At 32.1% G+C, this 20514-nt stretch overlaps 1 protein-coding gene across 2 annotated transcripts in view; it reads right to left on the reverse strand.

The window, feature by feature from the left end:
• Positions 1 to 20514, reverse strand: part of CSMD3 (CUB and Sushi multiple domains 3) — a 1219369-nt gene that overhangs the window by 277627 nt on the left and 921228 nt on the right. For both annotated transcript variants that reach the window (XM_057736100.1, XM_057736099.1), the window contains 3 exons: positions 10370 to 10561; positions 6225 to 6351; positions 3479 to 3681 (listed from right to left, as the gene is read on the reverse strand). In XM_057736100.1, the coding sequence (XP_057592083.1) occupies positions 3479 to 3681; positions 6225 to 6351; positions 10370 to 10561 (522 nt within the window). The remainder of the gene's footprint in view (positions 1 to 3478; positions 3682 to 6224; positions 6352 to 10369; positions 10562 to 20514) is intronic.

The raw sequence follows: 20514 nt of genomic DNA on the forward strand, positions 1-20514 counted from the left end.
AATGACACAAACTGACTTATTATAGTTTATGCCTGTTGTCCAGCTTAATTTTTAAGTGCCCTCTTTTACTCTCAAAAATTATCTTAGATTTGAACAAATAAATTACATGATCACACTAAACAGAATTCTTTACAGACATTTAGACAGGAAAAGTTCACATAATTAAAACATCTTCATAACAATGAAATGATAAACCATGTTTTCTCACCTTTATTTGGAAAAAAATTATAGCTAGTGCCTAAAGCATGGGCTGAAATATGTTTTATAAAGAGAGGTCAGAGAATGTTTTAAAAAGAGATGGTTTTCAAGGATGGAAGATGCCTTAGAGGACTGGGGCAGGGAGGGTGGGGGGGACTCGAGGGGGGGGTCGGGGAAGGGAGGGAGTACGGGGATGTGTGTATGGAAACAGATGATTGAACCTGGTGTACCCCCCAAAAAAATAAAAAATTAAAAAAAAAAAAGAGATGGTTTTAAAAACATTTAAAAATGTTTTAAACAGAGGTCAGAAAATATTTTATAAAGAGAGGTCTTGGTGCTGAGTCTGGAAGAATGAGCAAAACTTAAAAAAAGGAGCAGAAAAACATTTAAAGTAAAAGAAACTTCAGGGACAGAAAACAGTACAGGGTGTGTGTGTGAGTGTGTGTGTATGGGGGTGTGTGTGTATATATTTATGTAACTAAGAAGTTTTGCCTGAGTGAAAGGAAAGATGCACTTGAGAAATAGTTGGACATAAATATGCTTAATATCTGGTCTTTTAATAGACTCTCCTAGAATGAACAACAAACAAATGAATACATGGGTAACACGAGATAGATTTACCTTGGGAAAAGGAATTCAGGTAAAGCACTGAAGTGGCAAATTCTGACCTGCAAGCCAAATTTGACCTATAGCAGTGATCTGTCAGACTACAGTTCCTTAACATTCTCTTTAAGATTAGCTGTTTTTTTTGACAATTAGATGACTTTACATAAAACTCCTTATTTCAAGTTCCACTTTAAAATTAGTCTATCTTCCTATAGGGCAAAATGACGATAGCCCCGGGGGCAATGGTCCCTTTTCAATGGGAATGCACACACTCCAGCTTTCCTTTATTCCTTCTCACTGCTTCACTTGTATAAATCACCTACTTTTTGGAGGTGTGAACTTAGATGCAGTTCTTGGGAACATAATCAGGAAGACAAGCTGATTAAATTGTAGAACTTCATTGTAACTAATAACGTATAACTAAAATTTTGTATTTCCTCTAGAATATTAATAAATAGTAAATAATGATAGTATAAGTGTAGTAATAATTGCTAATCACTTACTATGCACCAGGCACAATGTTAATCTCCTTTCAGACACAGACTGATTTGAGTCACAGCTGCAGGCATCTGGTAGGGTATGACCTTGAAGAAATTAACTCACTTTCTGAACCTCAGCATATTGTTTGGTAAATGGGGATGACACAACATATTTCATATGGCTTCTGTGAGTATTAAATGAGATCATGTATGTAAAATACTTAATATCATTCTTGGCACCAAGCAAGATCTCATTGGTGAAAAAACTGTTTATACATTTGAAATCTGAACACTTATAAAGCTGTGTAAGCATAAGTTACAGAAGATCTCTAACCCAGAGACTAATTTTCATTGATTGATGCTATTCACAATATCTTAACTCTCCAGGTAATTTTTTTTCAATGAATAGGTTTTTAGTCTCAGATCAGTAGTATACATTTCTATACATCTTAAGAGAATATTAGGGAGGCAGATTTATTAAAACTCTGCTATGATACGCATTGTTTCTATAACTTTAATATGCCCAACAAATGCAATAAATATAAAAATGTATTGCTAATTACACAGACAAATGTGCATTAAAAATTCCAGAAATGCATATAAAGCAGCCTGTTTCTATTAAGCAGATGTACTTGGCATTCACAAACAATAGCCTGAAGCACCTTTTCACATGACTCCATTCAGATATTTAATCACAATAGCCATTTAAGTGTAAAACCTTACAAATTCAAGGTAAATGAAAGGAGAGCTGTTAGTTGCCAAACTGCCATTATAAATGACTGAAATTGAAGAGCAATACAAGCAGTTTGCTGACAAACTGTTCCTAACTTCAAAGAGAAATAAACAGCAGAAAATAGAAGATATAAATATGAAGAATGTTTAATTTGTGTTTCAGAATTAGAAGCCATTTAATTTCATTAATTGCATAATCATTCTCTCATTTTTCATTCTTTCTTTTTTCTTTGTCTCAAAAGATATATTAAGGGTACAAACTGAAAGGTATTCACCCTTCTATGCTGATGTACACCTCTCTCACATGAGCTTTATTGATAACAAAAACCAACTCATTTACTTTAGTTGATTATGCCAAACAACTGTCTTCCACGAACAAAAAATCTGAGTTAATTATACATTTGTATTGACCAGTTGTTAACCCAAAGTGATATATTTTCAGGCCAGTCATTAAAAATCCTTCATGGTTTTTCCAAAGGGTTCCAATTTTACATTTATTCATGTAATGATAATAATTCCCTGGGCACCAACTATTTACTGCTTAATACTAAGTACTGTGCACACATGATCATGTTAAATCCTAGTAATCTATTTATGAGATAAGCATTATTATTCGTGTGTGAATTAGAAAACTCAGATTCAGGTGAAGAGGTGAGGTGCCCAAAGTCAGCAATTAATAAGAAGCCAGGACTTGAATTAAGGCACATTTCAAGAATACTGATTTGCACTCTGTCCATAGATGACGCTGGAAATCTCAATAAATTTCAATTAATAAGATTTTTTAATTAGAAGATCCCTTAGATGTTTTTCTCAAAGAGATAATGTGTATTGGTAATAAGAGTAAAAAAATAGCAACTAAAATTTTTGAGTTTTCAAATATTTTCTCCAGCCATTAAACCAAAATCACTTTTATAGAACAGCATATATTTAAGCACTTAGTGCCATAAAAAGAAAAAAAAGAAAAAAAGCCATGAACACTGGTAATTATAATGAATGACATTTCATTTTTGTAGGAAATCTTTTATAGTAGATCTAAAATATTTTGTCAAAGCTTTCTGTGAATATATAATTAAGATCTTTAACAGAAGAAAAAATAAAATTAGTAAAAATGTAGGGTTGCTTTTTTTTTAATGGCAAATATTCATTTTCTTCCTTATCTCTAAATATTTTACATTTTAAAATATAGTTTTATGGTAAATTCAAATTATAAGCTTGTATAATGTAATTATTTCATTTTATACCAGCTTTAAGGAAAACTGATTTGACAATTGGAGAGAAGATCTCAATAATTAAAAGTTAATTGTATTTCTTTTTTCTGTTTTACCTTAACTCTGGATGAATAAGAAGACTAGAAATAAGAATATTTAAGATCATTAAAATTTTAAAATTAAAGTTTTGACCAGTAAACAGAACTATTTAAATAGCATTCCTATTTTTTATTGAAGAAATTAAAAAAAACTCACTTGAAAACTGAATTGCAAATCCAGATTTGCTGATATAAAAATCCGTGTCAAACTGGATGGTTACAATGTTGAGGGTGCTATGGATTCCTTCAGGAATAAGAGAACCACTAATTTCCTTTAAAAGCATCTCATTTTCTGGTGGACCATCCCAAACTCGGAGTATATCATGTGATGCTTCCGTATCAAAAGCAAGAAACTGTAGGCTGTGGGAGAACCATATATCTCTGATTAGTTTAAACATGGATTCAGTTTTAAATAAAGAGTATAACAAATATTCATCTTTGCTTATACTAGATATTCCTTTTATTCTGATAAAATGAATTATGTAAACTGCATATATAAATTTAATGAATTTTTCTTGAGCAGTATAATTTTTTTTAGAATATGATTAAATGTATTATTACATCACCTCTGCAAATTATAAAAACTTTAGGTATATAGACCATCCCCGACTTTCGATGATTCAATTTAGGATTTTTTGACTTTAAGATGGTACAAAAGAGATATGCATTCAGTAGAAACTGTACTTTGAATTTTGATCTTTACCCAGTCGCAGTACGCTGTATGGTACTCTCCCATGATGCTGGGCAGAGACAGGGAGCACAGCTCCCAGTCAGTCACAAGATCACAAGGACAAACCACCAATACATTTACCCATAAAATTGTAAATACACCCATAAAACCGTTCCATTTTTCACTTTCAGTATAGTATTCAATAAAGTTACATGAGATCCTCAACACTTTATTATAAAATAGACTTTGTGTTAGATGATTTGCCCAACTGTAGACTAATGTAAGTGTTCTGAGCATGTTTAAGGTAGGCTAGGCTAAGCTAAGCTATGATGTTTGGTAGGTTAGTTATGTGAATTTTCAACTTATGATATTTTCAACTTACATTGAGTTTATCAGGATGTAACCTGAGGATGATCTGTACATTCTTTTCAGTGTTTATGACTTTTAACTGTGGCAATGGCAGGGGACACTTAGAGGATCTCTTATGTGCCAGGCACTGTGCAGAATGCATTACATCTATTTTCTTCCTTTAATTGTTATAGTGACCCAATGAAGCAGGAACAATTTTTGTCTGAGTTTTACAAATGTAGCAAGTGGGGTTGAGATAGATTTATTAAATAAAATTGCCCAAAGTGTGGCAGTCGTGAATTGAACTCAAGTTATCTAATTCCATAGTATGTGTTACTTCCACTGTTTCAAGTTTTTTGTTTGTCTTATCAGATTCAAATGAAGTTTATTCCACAAATGCCAAAATGGTTCACATTCAAAAATCAATGAGTGCATTCCATCACAAAGACAGTTATAAGGAGGAAAACAATCACATGAAAATCTCAATACATACATAAAAAGTATTTTTAAAAATTCAGCAACCATTCATAATGATCACACCCAGTAATCTAGGAGTAAAAGGGAACTTTCTTATGTGAAAACATCTACCCCCAAAAAATGCACAAAAAAGCCAAAAAAAAAGTTTCATGTTAAATCTGTTTTGCTTTGTGTCTTATCTAAGCAAAATTAGTATCTGATTTTTTTTATGCCTAATGCCAAAAATTAGAAATCTAATTATAGCAATATGCTCAATGTCTCTCTCTCTTTCTCTCTCTCTCTCTCTCTATAAATATATACACATACACACACACACACGCACACACATACACATATCACATTCATGTTTGATATGTGAACTATCACAGCTTTAAATCTGGGTTGGAATTTAATATCAAATATTGTTCTTTAATTTTTAAAAATCCAAGAATTCTGTTGAATTTAATATTTTCACATTTACTATTTCTAATATTTAAATAAAACAATACATGACCTATCTTAAAGAAAAGTAGGCTGAGGTTCAATTCAATTTGTAGTTCTGCAAATTGCCTTGCAAAAGCAATGTACCAGTTCACACTGCATCCAACAACACATGGAGTACACCTTGTAGGGTGTTATTTGAAGGACAATATTTATTTTCCATAAACTGCCTTCATCACTCGTAAACCTTTTTGAAAATCCATTTATATAAAGCGGCAACTCTTAAAGTCACTGTTTTGAGAGTGATAACACAATAACTAGCTCACGTATCAAGGGGAATTTGTCCATTTACTAATTCATCCCTAGTAATAACCATAATAGTTAAACTAGGACCGAGAGCAGATGAGCCTTGGAAACTTGACTGGTGTTAATTTAAAAGGTAATAGTTCTGCCATCATCTAAGAGGAAGTTATGTGAAGAACTGTCAGCCACCTAACTAAACTCAGTAGGAAGCAGAAATCTCACATGGTTAAAGGGACAGAGAGCAAATGTTTCAGAGATATGCCTAAATCTAGGGAAGACAGGGTATTGTTATTTAGTCCTCTTCTATTCTTGTTTCTTCTAAATATTCATGAGGATGAACTTACCACAGTGATTTGCACAACTTTGTATACCTATCAAAATGACAGATTCAGTGTCTGAAGTCATGCAGAACTGAAAGAGTAGCATCCCCAAGAAGCAGGAAAAATTCTCACCAAGAAGCAGGAAAAGCTTCTCTCTAAGGGGCTATATGAACTACTGCTATGGACCATAAATCAACAAACCATGCTTATGAATTTTTTTTTCTATTTTAAATATACAAAAACCATGTTTTTCTTTGCCAAGGTTAAAAAACATTGAAAAATCTTGATGTTAATTGATATTGTATATAGGGGCTGATCAAGAAATTCAGACTCCCTGGCATTTTGAAATAATAAAATCCATTTACCTGACAATGTTTCCTGGATCTACCTCAATCATCCACATGCAACGCAGATTATTGTCATATGGAAAGGGATAACCAGGAGATAAGATTCTTCCTGATGATTCTCCTTTAAAACGACCTCCGCATTCAGCTAGTAAAAAATTGATTCAATTTAAATTCACAATTTAATGCCAATCTTTCTAAACAATTCACAAATTTCTCAAGTATATATTTTTTCACCTGAAAGAAAATAAGGATTGATTTCTCCCCTTATTGAAGGTATGTATTTGTATATGATTTCTCAGATTAAGGTATTAATTGAAGCAAGAACATATTGCACAATAAAACAAGAATCTCAAGTTAGATCATATAAAAATAATATAATAAGCCTGATTAGAGAATTAAAAAAGGACACACTCAAAACATCTTAAAATGTTTGGAGTGTAGGCTTCCAAACATTTTAAGATGTGTTGTTAAATAATGATAATGTAAAAAGGGAAACAGATGGCAAGTTGCTCACTGTTAGTTGGTTGTAGGCTGCATAATTCATCATCTTACTACCTCACCTCTGAGAAAAACTAAGCTTTACTGCAGTCCCTCAGGCCTTCTAAATTTCATTGTCCTTTTAGTCCCCCTTAAATCACTCTAAACTCTTTTGGTTTTGACCTCCCAAAAGTCAAAGTGGCACTTTTATTAGATTTTAATTCAGTTAAATCTAGTTCATTTTCATTTAAAGCAGTCTCTAATTTTTATAAAACTTATCAAATTAAAAATGTAACCATCATCATACAATATAATAAAAATTTTATCTTTTGGGGAATTCCCTCTCTGTTTTACTAATGTTAAATATATTGGGATATCTGGAATGATTTTACTTTGATAAGTAATAATCTAGGAAGAACTCTCTTTCTAGAGAAGAGAGAAACTAAGTAATTTACTTAGTATATTGCTCTACATTTCTAAACCCTAGAAACCATGGTGTAAAAATAGATTATACATTTGAAAATTCTCCAGATTATCATACTACCAAAAGGTAAACCAAATCCAAATTATTTTACTTTTTGCTTAAATATTTGATTATACTACTATATTTTTCTTGTTCTCTGCAGTGTTACCATCTTACTCAAATTCGATGACTGAAGTAAGAATCTTGGATGTTTTGTTTTGTTTTCATTATTAGAGCAAAGAAGGTCAAAGAAAGCTTCAGCATTTGGAAAAGACCTAATAACAATTGAATATCATGGTTCACATTTGTAGGCTCTATTCATTTAGGTAAAATTGTTTCAAAGATTTTAGGTGTTACATTTTAGCACACTATGATGGTTATTTTTATGTGTCAACTTGGCTAGGTTATAGTACCCAGTTATTTTATCAAACACTAGTCTAGGTATTGCTATTTATAGACCTGGTTAACATCTATAATCAGTTGACTTTAAGATTACCCTTGATAAAGTGGGTAGCCTTCATCCAATAAATTGGAAGGCCTTCAGAGCAAAGACTGAGTTTTCTAGAAAAGTAGATATTCTCCCTCAAGACTCCAGCATTAACTCCTGCCTGAGTTTCCAGACTTTTGACCTTCCCTATGGATTTTGAACTTGTCAGCCCCCATAGCTGCATGAGTCAATTCCTCAAAATAAATACATTTCTTGATGATAGATAGATAGATAAATAGATCTATGTCTAGATCCATTGATTCTTTTTCTCTGGAGTACCTTAACTGATACACACACCTATAGAGGACTAAGCAAGTTTATTTTGTATTGTAACATTAGTTTAATTTAATTTATGATAATGAACTTATTTTTAAAATAAATAAAGATATTTGTATTTAAGAAGTTACCATCACTTGTGGTTTTTCTCCTTTTTTAACAAAAACTTTGTTGGACAACCTAGAACTATTACTATAATAATTCATTTTTCATCATTTTCAGTGATTTGTCACTACTATTGGCATATATTTCTTGTGAGAACAAATTTAGTACTTCATTCCTCCAGATTAATTTTTAAGCAACTTCAAGACAAATTAGAGTTTTGTATACTGTGTTTGTCTTGAATTTAAACACAGCTCTTTCTTTTTCCATATTTCTTTGCTACAAATATTACTTGATATTTTGACTTCAAATGAACCAGTGTGATATGCCATAACACTGGAGTTCATATTCTGACAGAAGTCTTATATTTGCAGATAAAAATGAAGGTGTACATGTTAAATCCCCCTGGCTATTGTGCCTCAAAACTTAATTTTTGTTTGCTCAATGTATAATCCACAGAAACATAATTACCTAGAAATAATCCATATAATTGAGAAAACATTTCTTATTTGGCAATATCACCATAATAGATATTAAAGGTTAATGGGCACAGAAAATTATGATTTTAGGCCAGGTGGTAAAGCAATTAATTATTGCCAGTAAAGAACACCATCTAAAATAGAATTTCATAATCTCTTTTCAGGGAAATCACCAGCACGACACATCATGTACCCAACTGTTTTCAGCTGTTATTCCTGATCATCTATCATAAAAAAAAAAAAAAAAATTTACCCTTCTCTTGAAATCTTGAGCAGTGTCAAGTCACTAAATTTGACTTCGCAAATTCATAAAGTATATCGATTCATTGCAAGCATAATTAAAATCTTCTGATCTCAGACCAAATGTCCTTCTATTTACATAACATTTTCCAAAAAATAAAAAATATCTTTAGTTTGGTTCAACAAGGAAAATATATGTTTTTTAACGTGTTTGTTTCTGACAAATTTTAAAGACAATATGGCAAGTCAGTATTTACAAGTGTATAGTTTCATTATAACTATTGCAACCCTTAATGATTTTCTGAATATATTTCATATTCGTATCAAAAAACATAACTTGAGAGAGAATTAATCAGTGCTACATTTTTCTCATAACCAATGCCAATGGGCTGATTGTTGGTCATATTCCAGAATCCCAAGCTTTGTCAATTTAGGTTGATTATTTTAGTATTAGCCTCATAATCTATCCAATATTCTGATGCTATCTAAAAGGAAAGCACTATAATTGCATTTTGGTTAGATAAAAGCATGTTTGCTTTCTGTGTGTATCACTGTTTTAATAAACCAACAGAAGACTCATGTCATCAAAAACACTGCAATTAGTTGCAAGACCTCTAATAACTAGAATTTCATTTTTTTCTATTTGAATTCCATCAAGTTCTGTGGAGATTCATATGCTGACCATATCAACTAACAAACATTAAAATTTATTTCAAAAGGTTAAGTTCTTCAAACTCATCAAATTGTATACATTAAACATGTGCATTTTTTTCAGATATCAATTACACCTTAATAAAGCTGTTAAAAAAAAGTTCATCAATTTTATCTATATGGGCCTACAAAGAACAGATCTGTGCCTCCACAAATGACATTAAGAAATAAATATTGCTAAAGAATCATGTTTGTTCCCTACTGAGGAGTTAGTGTTTTGTTTAAATGTCTTTTTATTTTCTTGTCCTAGTATTCCAGCCTGGTACCTACTTGATATCAGAGCAAAAAAAGCAAAAAAGCAAGAGGTCCTTATCAACACCTTTCTATTCACCTCCTTCTCACATACACCCAGTTATTTGTTAATTGATCTAAAGATGGTAGTAATAAAACTGCACTCCAGCTATGATATCTGATATCACTGATGCTCACATTGCCTTTTCTTACTGAAATTCATTTAATTATGTCATGATACCTACATAGGGGAGAAACATATGCACCTAGTTTTTGACAAAAGTGTATATATAAAGAAAGCCTTTGAAGTTGTTGAGACTAGGTTACTGTTTTTTAATTCACCTTGATACCAGCATAGGCAATAATTTTGTATATAAAAATAAATCTTGTCAATGTGATTCAATAAATATGTGTTATTAGGAGTTTCAGCATATTTTTGAGTGAGTTAAATTTTGTATCAAGGTAGAATAAACATAATGACTTCAAACTATTATTTACCAAAAAAAAAGAAAATGTACTCACTGATAAAATTATGAAGCGGACCCTCTCACTTGCCACAAATCTGAGCTATGAATTCATTACCTTCTTGATCAAGGTATAAGTTGTGTGTGGACAAAAATATAACTTGAAAAGGTACAGTATACTTTGATAACACTTCCACAAAAATATTTCATGAAAACCTAAAGCAGTATCCTACCAATACAAGATGGCAGAGGATAGTCCCATGCCCTTCTCTCCCCTGTCATGCACTTAAGAAGGCTACTTCCATGGAGAGTATAGCCTGGATTGCATCCATAAATGATAGTGCTACCAGCAAAATGGCCTTGGTCACTGATCTTGTATCCAAATTGTGGAATGCCAGGATCCTCACAATGTGAAAGTTCAAAACCTATGAGAAGAATACAAATATATTAAAGACAAAATTTAACAGGAAGATTTAAAATTCAACAAATCATCCATTTTATTGTTTTAATAGGATTACATACTTTTCCCTGGTTTTATTACTTTTACCATGTTTAATTTTGATAGGTTACAGCCACCATAGAGAGCTTTTTTCTTAAAAATTAGGATTTGTTGCATTATTCAAATTTAACAATGATACCCCATGGTCCATGTGACTATATCACAACTTGTTATACTACTAAGATTCTTGCCTGCTTCAAGTGATTTGCAGCTAACAGAGTCTGACCAATGTAACAGGATAAAATCATGAAAAATTTAAAATTCATACATAACTGTCTAAGTAACAAATATGTCCACTGCAAATATAACTTTTGACTTTTACTTCTATAGTCTTAAAAGTGAAATAGCCTTATATTCCAAATATACCTTATCAAGAGTTAATATAACACAGTAATCAGTTTGAAGAACTCTGAATTTTTATATTCTGCCTTCTCCAGAATGAACGACTCTCAAAATTTCTCTCAAGAAAAAAAAAAAAAGAGTACGGTGTAGAGAACATATTTTTGATTTTTGAAGGGGCTTTCCACAGACTTTGCTGGAAATTGTAATCTTGGGTGAAGTGCAACACTTGAGAAGTTAAGTTACAACCATATGCGTAGTGAGAGACCTGCAGAGAGATGAACCTAACTCTGGAGGGTGTTTGTGTTTACATTTTAAGGAAGAATGAGACCCAGGACCCCACAGATATCTATAGATCATGAAAACTGAAGACACAGGAGGCTAATCTGACTGTTGAAACCCTAAATTTACATTCCAAAGGTTAGAATAAAAACCCAGAATTCTTTCTGTATCATCTCCAAAGAGCAGAAGTTTTTTCTTCCTCCTTTCAGGAGAAGAGGTAGAGACAACTATCTTAAGCAAAACAAGTTCATTTTTCTTTATTCCTTGTCCCTGGTCACTCGTGTAGGTTCTTCCATCTTATTTTCATCGTGTTACTACAGGGGTAAGGACTGGGTCAAAGGGATACTGACACAGTTATTATTATTACTATTATTAGTAGTAGTATTAATTATGTCAGTTAAATGATAATAATTAATCTTGCTACACCCAGAACACCTTGTGTGCATATTCAGAATAAAATTAATAAAGATGAATATTAAAAACCAGTCATAGCACAATTCACTGCTAAGATCCTCAAAGAACTAGAAAAGGGTACTTCAGAATGTGAATCAAACATGACACTAGCTATCAAAATCTAAGCCTCCTAGCTAAGGAATTCCTCTGTCCTTAATGTTTTACAAATTATATAAATGTACGATAAATGATATAATGAATGCACCAAAGATAATTAGGTACTAAATTATATCAAATATAGCTTCTGAGACTAGAGGACTATGATAAATATTCTAGAAAGCTTCATGAATGAGGCAAGTCTGTAATTTCAAGACAAATAATATTGGAGAAAAGGACAACTTTTATGTGCATCTTAAATCATATGATAATCAAAAAGATTTGCATCTCTTTTATAGGCACAGATCCTTGAACAATCTAAATTTGAGCTAGAAAGCAAAAAAGGTATGTATTAGCTCACTGATGACAAATCACTAATTTGTAGTACTGATTTCCTGGAGTGTAAAAATAAACATAAAATTGCCAGAAATGTACAGCTAGAAGTACTGAACTTATACTATAATTTCTGTATGTTGAGGGTTACATTAGCTCTTGGAGAACATAAGGAGCTCCTCCTAGTCTCTTCTAGGGGTTCTTCATCTTTCCTTCCTCTATTAATCCATAGAATTATTTCACACACCTTAATTAATTTACAATCATTTGCTTCTTTTCTTTGTTTTCCTATAGACTGGACTTATTTCACTTTTCTTTTCTCTTTTCCACAATGCCCACCCAGCACAACATCTGGCATATAACAGATGTTCAATAATGTTCATGAATGGATGTGATTCTTAGAGGCAATTACCTCTAGGAGACAACTGAAAAATAAGCTAAAGTAATGTTGATAAGAAACTGAAATTTATGAGACAGTTAAAAAAAACCTTCAGGAATTTCTTGTATGGATCAATTTGTGACAGCCTCATTTGGGTGAAAATATGTTAAAATAAGGCAAATGCAAACAGCTTCTGAGACAGAGTCATACAAGAGGTTAGCAGCTGTTAACTCTAACATATGACATATATGAGATATAAAGGATACATGGTTAAGCAAGTCAGTCTTTCAAAAACAGAAGTATAAACAGCAGAGGTAGCAACAAAATCTCTAGGACATACTACTTTGTATGGCTATGTACACTTAACACCATGTTTAAAATGTCCCTGCTTGAAAATAACAAGTTTGAATTCCTTCTACCAGACATAATATTCAGTTTATTATTCAAGATTCAGCTACTTCTGAGTTTTACCACATATCATTTATCAAAATAAAAATGGAAATCAAGCTCCCTTTTCAAGGTATATTACCAAATTCATCCTCCCTTAATTTGTACGCTTTGTAAATGTGGTTGGCAATTGCTGGTTATGAGGTATAATGGATATATTATTTGTAAATTAAGATAATTTATAATACTTTGCATTGTAGATGAAAATGCACATGGACAATAGTATATAAGCTAGAAAGCCAACATAATTTAGTCCAATTTGGTAGAATTATTATTGCTTATTCATAAATATTCAGAACTGTCTTATCTTTATGGAAACATTCAGCTGCCAGTCTTTTCACTGAAAAGCTCAAATACTTGAAACTGACAATTAAATAAAGATGTGTATGAAAAATCACATACTATAAATATTCACCATTCCTTGTGAAATTTGATACTCTGATGAAATGAAAATTTCTAGAGCACAAAATGAACTGAAAATCCTCAATTACCTAAATCCTTCTGACTTGCTGAATAACTTAAACTGAGATCTAATTCCTTTCCTGCCACCATATAGCAGATTTCTTTAAGGATTTCTAACATTTTAAAGTTATTATCTGAAATCTACAAGAGTAGAAAGAATAAAACAACAACTTCACTACTGGTACTAGTGGATAGTTGCTTCAGATTAATAGTAATTCAGATTAGTTTTCAGATTAATATTTACACTAATTGATTCATACTCACATTAATATTGTTATTAAGAAATAAATAATGCAAAACAAATTAAAACTCCTTTTATGTCCACCTCCAATCCCTTTCTGGTCTTTCCCTATTGAGAGCTAGCAAATACTCTGAATTCATATGTTATTTTCACTCATAATTTATATGTTTAACACATATCTATATGTCTATGAACAATATACAGTATGATTTGCAAGCATTTACACATTTTATAAATTACACAATTAAAATTCTTTTGAGGCTTTATTTTTTGCCCAGCATTGCTTTTTTACTTTTATATTTACACACACACATACACACACATTTTATTCATTTTAACTACTAATGATATTTCTTTGGAGGTATACTCCAAAATTGACTTGCTTATTCTCCAGCTCATGGGCATTTATATTGTTATATTGCTTATAATATTTATTGTTATAAAAATGCTATACTTCTATGTCACCATTTGCACATACATAAGTGTTTCTATGGTGTATGCACCATGTAGGGATTCAAAGATCATTTTCTCCTCAAGATTAAATCAAAATCTGCTAATCTCCTATTTAACTTCTGCCTTGGCCTAATGAAAGATAAATAGTTCAATCCCTGCATTCAAATAATTTTTGTTCAATTTATTTATGAATAATTGTGCATTCACATAGGGGATGTTATATCTGGTTAGCAAATTAGTTACAATAAGGCAGATGTGTTAGAAATGTAAATGATATCTGAAAATAATTTTTTGAATGTAAGTAAGCATTTTTGATGTAACTAAAATAAGAAGGCCCTTACGTGCTTTATTTCTTTGAAATCCACCTAAAATGTAAATATATATTTAATACTGTTAAAGTGAAATTTTAGAGTATTTAATGGTGAATGAAGATATGTTAATTTTATGTACTAAAAGTAAGAACTTTCAAATTGCTAAATAAAAAGGGAATTAGATTGTTAATAAGGAAACAGACAGTAGTAAGCTAAATACATTAGAGATGTATATCCTTTTTTAAACCAAAAAACTTTACAAAAGTTTAAATAATAATGCAATATTCTATCAAAATCTTAATCTCTATAGAATTCTTCAGTGGGTTTAATACATAATATTTAGCAGAATAATCTTTAAGAATGATATTTAATATTTGGTTATTAAATTTCTCTTAATCCATAAGTGTTGCAAGAAAAAGTCTTATTTTAGAATCTTTATATTTAAATAAGGATGTATATAAAGCAGAATGTCAACTTTGTCGTTTTAAAATTCACAAGCAGAAAATAATCCATGATCACACACAACACCTGTGATAATCCTCTTCAGTTCAGACATAAGCAAAATAAAGAGAAGAGAGCACTGAAGAAAAATTATGCATTCCTTTTTTCTCACTAATCAAACTAATCAAAAATGGACACACTTGTTTCTCACTAATCAAACTAATAATCAGACATATCAACTTTGAAATGACAAACTTTATAGGAATGCTTTAAGAAGACAACCCTTACAGTTTTGAATCCGTAGAAGTTGAGTTTAAACGAACAGAAAAGCTTGTGCAAACGATTGCTATGCATTTCTGACTGGAGGAATAGGAGATAAGGTAGCTCTTTTTTTCTTTTTAATTGCTGTTGTTCTAAATCCCATGTATAAAGTTCTGACTAGAAAATATGTTACCAAAAGTCTTTCCTAAAGTTTAATTGTTGGGCATGAAAAAGTAAGTGATATTATTAAATATGCTAGTTTGTGTCTTGTACATCATAAATTTGTACATCATTCTGGGATAGTGGGATTCAGTTTTGCCTGAATGCTAATTTTGAGCCATCAGCCATTTAGTATATGTGTAAGTGGCACAACCTAGACATATCTAAAAATGAATTTTACTAGATATTGCCAAGTTTCTCCTATGTGACTATACCAATTTACATTCCCTAAAGTTCTCGAGTTTCAAGTTCTTGAAATTATTATCAACATTTAGCATCATACCGCTGTTTGATTTTTACCAATTTTACAAGTATGCAATAGAAAATTATTTTGGCTTTAATTTTCATTTCTTCATTTCTATCAAGCACTTTTTGTCTTTTGTTTATTGTTGCTGGAATTTCCTCTACTGTGAATTTTTCGCCCATATTTTCTTTTAGACTATTTTTTAAAATTGATTTGTAGGATTCCTTTCTATGGATGTATGTTTTCCTACTATATTGTAAATATCTCCTTCTAAAATATCTCATTTAAAATTTTTGTTTATGGTATATTTTGTTATAGAGAGATTTGTAAAAGATAATAATAAGGACTGGGACTTGGTCAGTAAGACAGAAACCACTTAGATATTTTGAGTTGCTAAAATTCTATGCAAGAAATTAGAGGAAAAATACAAAGAAATGCAGAGGGTGTGAAGGTTGGAAGATCATGGCTGGCTTTCAGTAATCTAGGAGTTCAGGGAAGCTGCTGCCACATACAACCACTTGCCAGCACCACACTCTTGCCTGAAGATGATGGTGAAAAATATTGGTTTCTTTATCCATCCTATCTTTCAGGTCTCACAGGATTGTCTTTAATTGGCAGAATCTAAGCAGAGATCTTGGCTGGCAAGGGCAGGGTAAATGGTAGTTGCCAGATTCTTAGTCTCTATGCTTAAGGGAAGTGCTTAGAAGGGTGGGAATGCTACCAAGTATTGACAGATTTTTGCTTGTGTATCTTCTCTGAGAAATCTTTCTTCACCTTAAAGACAAAGCTATTCTAGGCCACATTTTTTTCCTAAGCATTTTAAAGTTTTGACACTTGCATATGTCTTCAATCTGCCAGAAGTTAATTTTATATATGGAGTAAGTTAATAGGTCATTAGATATTTAGGTTCAAAATTTACAAAGCTTTTGAGATGTGAAGGCTATAAAAATGACTCTTCTGTTATTCTAACATGAAAAATTATATCCAATATTGTATATATAAATGACAGGTAATCAAGAAATATTTCTTTAATATTTTAGTTAGAATGCCTTCTATATAATGCAGCATTAGTCAATCTTCCTTTATTGCCTGGTTAATTGTCAAGATTTAAAGAGTAATGGAAATGCCAAATGTACCTGTTAAGTAGGTTATAGAATACAGATTCACACAGAGTAACTTTGTTGCTTCCTTGTAATTTACTTATTTTCTACTTGAATTTGCATTAAATAAATTATACACTAGAAGGAAAGTTAGAGTTAATAGGTCATCTGATTATTTTTCATGGTTAACATTGCCAAAACCATATTGGTAATTAAAGAGTTTAAATAGGGTAATTTATTGTATATTTATAAAGCTAGTATGCAAAAAATGGCATCACAAATTAGCTACTGCCCATCTTTAATTTGAATATAAAATTTGAAATAACCATGTTCCATGTCAATTACTAAATTATTTCAAGCAACAAAACTCAAAGGCTAAGAACATCCAAATGTATCAGAACTATACCCTTGATATAATGGACACTTCTCAAATGGGCTTTTTAGAAAATTAAATGTGCAGAGGTGGTAATAAGAAGACATCTGAGCCCAGAGGTAATGCCTAATGGCTAGGCATCATGGACATTTGCCAAATCAGCTTTTGCAATGACAATGCTGTAATCTATCAAAAAGATGCAATTTAGCTCTTTAATGGATGATTGTTTAAAATACCCAGTTCCTTTCTACTGAATGAAAGTGGGATAACTAGAAGGAATAGCATTAGAAGAATCTGCAATGAAGCATATTTTCAAGAAATAGAGTTTAAAGATTTCATGAACAACATAGAGATATTAGGCTTAAATCATTCTTTGATAGTAAATTTGGCCAATAATAAAGCATTCAGATTCTTAGGCATAAAATGACAAAAGTTTCTTTAGGAAGAATTGCATTAACATTTTTAAAAAGTATTATTTTTTTTTTTTACACTTACTTCAACAGTAAAAAAAAAAGATGTAAATCCATGGAATTTTAAATATAAAATATTCAAAACTTGGATTGGAGGTAATATAGTATAGTGATTAAACTTGTGAGTTCTAGAAGCAGAGCCCCTCAGCTCAATTTCCATATCTACACTTATGAGCTATGTCACCTTGGGCAGGTAACAACATTTTTGTGCTTTGTTTTTCCTTCTCTTCTCATTGGGGATAATAGTAATTCCCTAATAGAGTTATACCTGTATCTAGTAGGTAGCAGATAAATGTTAGCTATTATTTTTAACTGTTATATTCAATGTTTTAATAATGTTAAATGTCTCTGTGTGCCTTTTAAATAAATTCTAAGTCCCTTACCATAGTCCACCTCACCTGTGCCTAGCTTCAAACTTTACCTCTAATTTTGTTCCATTCTTTTTGCTTATCCAGCTCTAGCCAAATAATTCAAGCTGGATTCTTCTGTTAGGCCTTTGTACTTGCTGATTTATCTACCTACAATCTTCTACCCTCAGATCTCTTATTGTAATTCAGGTATTAATTCAGGTGACATCTCCTAAGATACAGTCCCTGAACAAAGTGGGTACAGCAGACCCCAACTTCTGTACTCTCTATCCTATCACCCTATTACAAATTATTTGTAAAAGCAGTTCTCTTACTTTTATTCATATCTTTCTTTTCTATCTTGTCTCACTAAAAAGTTAGCTCCATGTAGGCAGAAACTTCGTCTTCTTCAGTGTTCTCTTTATTCCCAGAGTACAAACCATTCTAGCAGAGAAACACAAATGTAAACCTATGATCCAATGAATAACTTCCATATTAATAAATTAATTCCAGTAGAGTAATAAAAGGGAAGACAAGACATGTGACCAAAAAGAAATGACATTTCTACAACTCAGGCTTCAGAGAGAAATACAGTAAAAGACATCATAGTTAAGAATGCATTCTTGGACTTCCTAGGTGGCGTGGTGGGTAAGAATCCACCTGCTAATGCAGGGGACATGGGTTCAATCCCTGCCACAGGAAGATATCACAGGCCGCGGAGCAACTAGGCCCGTGCACCACAACTATTGAGCCCATGTGCTGCAACTACTGAAGGCCATGCACCTGGAGCCCGTGCTCTACAAGAGAGGCCACTGCAATGAGATGCCCACGCACCACAACAAAGAGTGGCTCCTGCTCGCCACAACTAGAGAAAGCCTGTGTGCAGCAACGAAGACCCAACACAGCCAATTAAATTAATTAATTAATTAATTAGTTAATTTATGAAAAAAAAAAAGAATGCATTTTTGAATGTGTATTGAGATTCCAGATGGGCTGAGGGGATCTGGTCAGAGTATCCTATCAGGTTTTGCTAAGTTCTGTTATAGAATTAACCCAGAGCAGAGTGATGTTTTAGGGAGGATATTGTATTGATATCCCAATTTCTGATCTGTTCTTCCAACTTTAGAGGAAGGCAATGGTAATTTTCTCTCATTTTACTCCCCTACACCCGCTAGGAAAGCCAACTACACATTTAATTTGTGTTGTATAAAATACCTGAAAATATTCCTCACCTATATCTTTATTTGCAGTAAGTTTCAGATTTCTCAAGGTCAAAAGTAACTGTTAGCCATTTTTGAAAAGAATGGAAGAGTGGCCTGACTAAAGGAGGTAATTAATTCTGAGAGGTTGGAGGGATGGAAAAGCAACTGGATTCCCTTACTGTTAGTCCAGGTCTGACCAAGTTTGTCACAGAGGTTCTACATTCAACCCACATAGCTGTCCATGCTTGAATTCTCTAAATCAAACCAGGACTGACTGAGAAACTAATTTGGGAGAAGAAGGATATCTATATAAAAGACTAAGATTATTCTTGACAACTCTAAAGGATTAAGATTGAAGAGATTTAATTTGCTTTAGAAAAATAATGGGCCATTTTCTCCCCTCAAAAGTGGTGTAGCATTTTCATACCAGGTATGTTATAATTTATTTGTTGGTGAAGGAAAATGAGAGAAGCATGCTGTCTTCTTAGCATAGTAGAACTAAAACTGTTAATAATAGGTGAGCCAAATGCTTTTCCTTTGTAGGCACTCAAGAATCTCTGCACTTCCATGACACCATTAACCATAGAGGCATCTATTGATACAATATCTTTGAACTTATTATGTTTTGAAATATCTCTGTTACAGCTGTACACCATAGTAGACCCTGTACACTGTCTTCTCAATATCTCTTCTTTTCTTCTTCCTCATGAGCAAAGCCTTGATTTTGCTCCCAGCAGTAATGAAAGCATATCAGGCAGTATATCATGATAATCAAATAATAATCCAGTTATTTCATCTGACAAATACTTCATTTTTCCAGCTTGTCTTGCTGAGAAATTTAGGCATAACCACATAGCCTTGTTTTGGACAAAGAGAGATAAAAGAATGTCTGACACAAGATTTTGCATTCCTGATTAAAGAGACATTTGTGGTTGACACTATCTGTTCCTTCTTTCTTTTTGCCTTGAATACATTCAGTGTTAAAGTAGCTATCTTGTGACCATGTCACAACAATCATGAGAACAAGAAGTGAACACGCTAGGAATGCCACAGCAACTAAATCAAGACCTACCTTTTTTCTCTTCACAGATCTTATATAATAAAAATAAATCCCGGTTGTTTAAACCATGGTTAGGTTTACCATTATTTGAAGCCCAAAGCAGCATCTCAACCACTATTTCCACTAGTCCACTAGGTATTCTTATTGATTATATAAGAATCACTTCTGTACCAATAAGACTGTTGAAATAAAACACACCTTAAAGGCTTGTTCTGAAATGTTTCTTCATTTTAACCTCAGCTAAATGCAATTCTGCCTACTTAAAATTAAAATAACCAGACAACAGCAAGTGTTATAAAATAAACATAATAGGAAGGTAGATAAAAAGTGACAGTCATTACAAAGGGCAGGTGTCATTAGGTGAAG

This window comes from Hippopotamus amphibius, chromosome 5 (assembly GCF_030028045.1).
Source record: "Hippopotamus amphibius kiboko isolate mHipAmp2 chromosome 5, mHipAmp2.hap2, whole genome shotgun sequence".
Taxonomy (NCBI): domain Eukaryota; kingdom Metazoa; phylum Chordata; class Mammalia; order Artiodactyla; family Hippopotamidae; genus Hippopotamus; species Hippopotamus amphibius.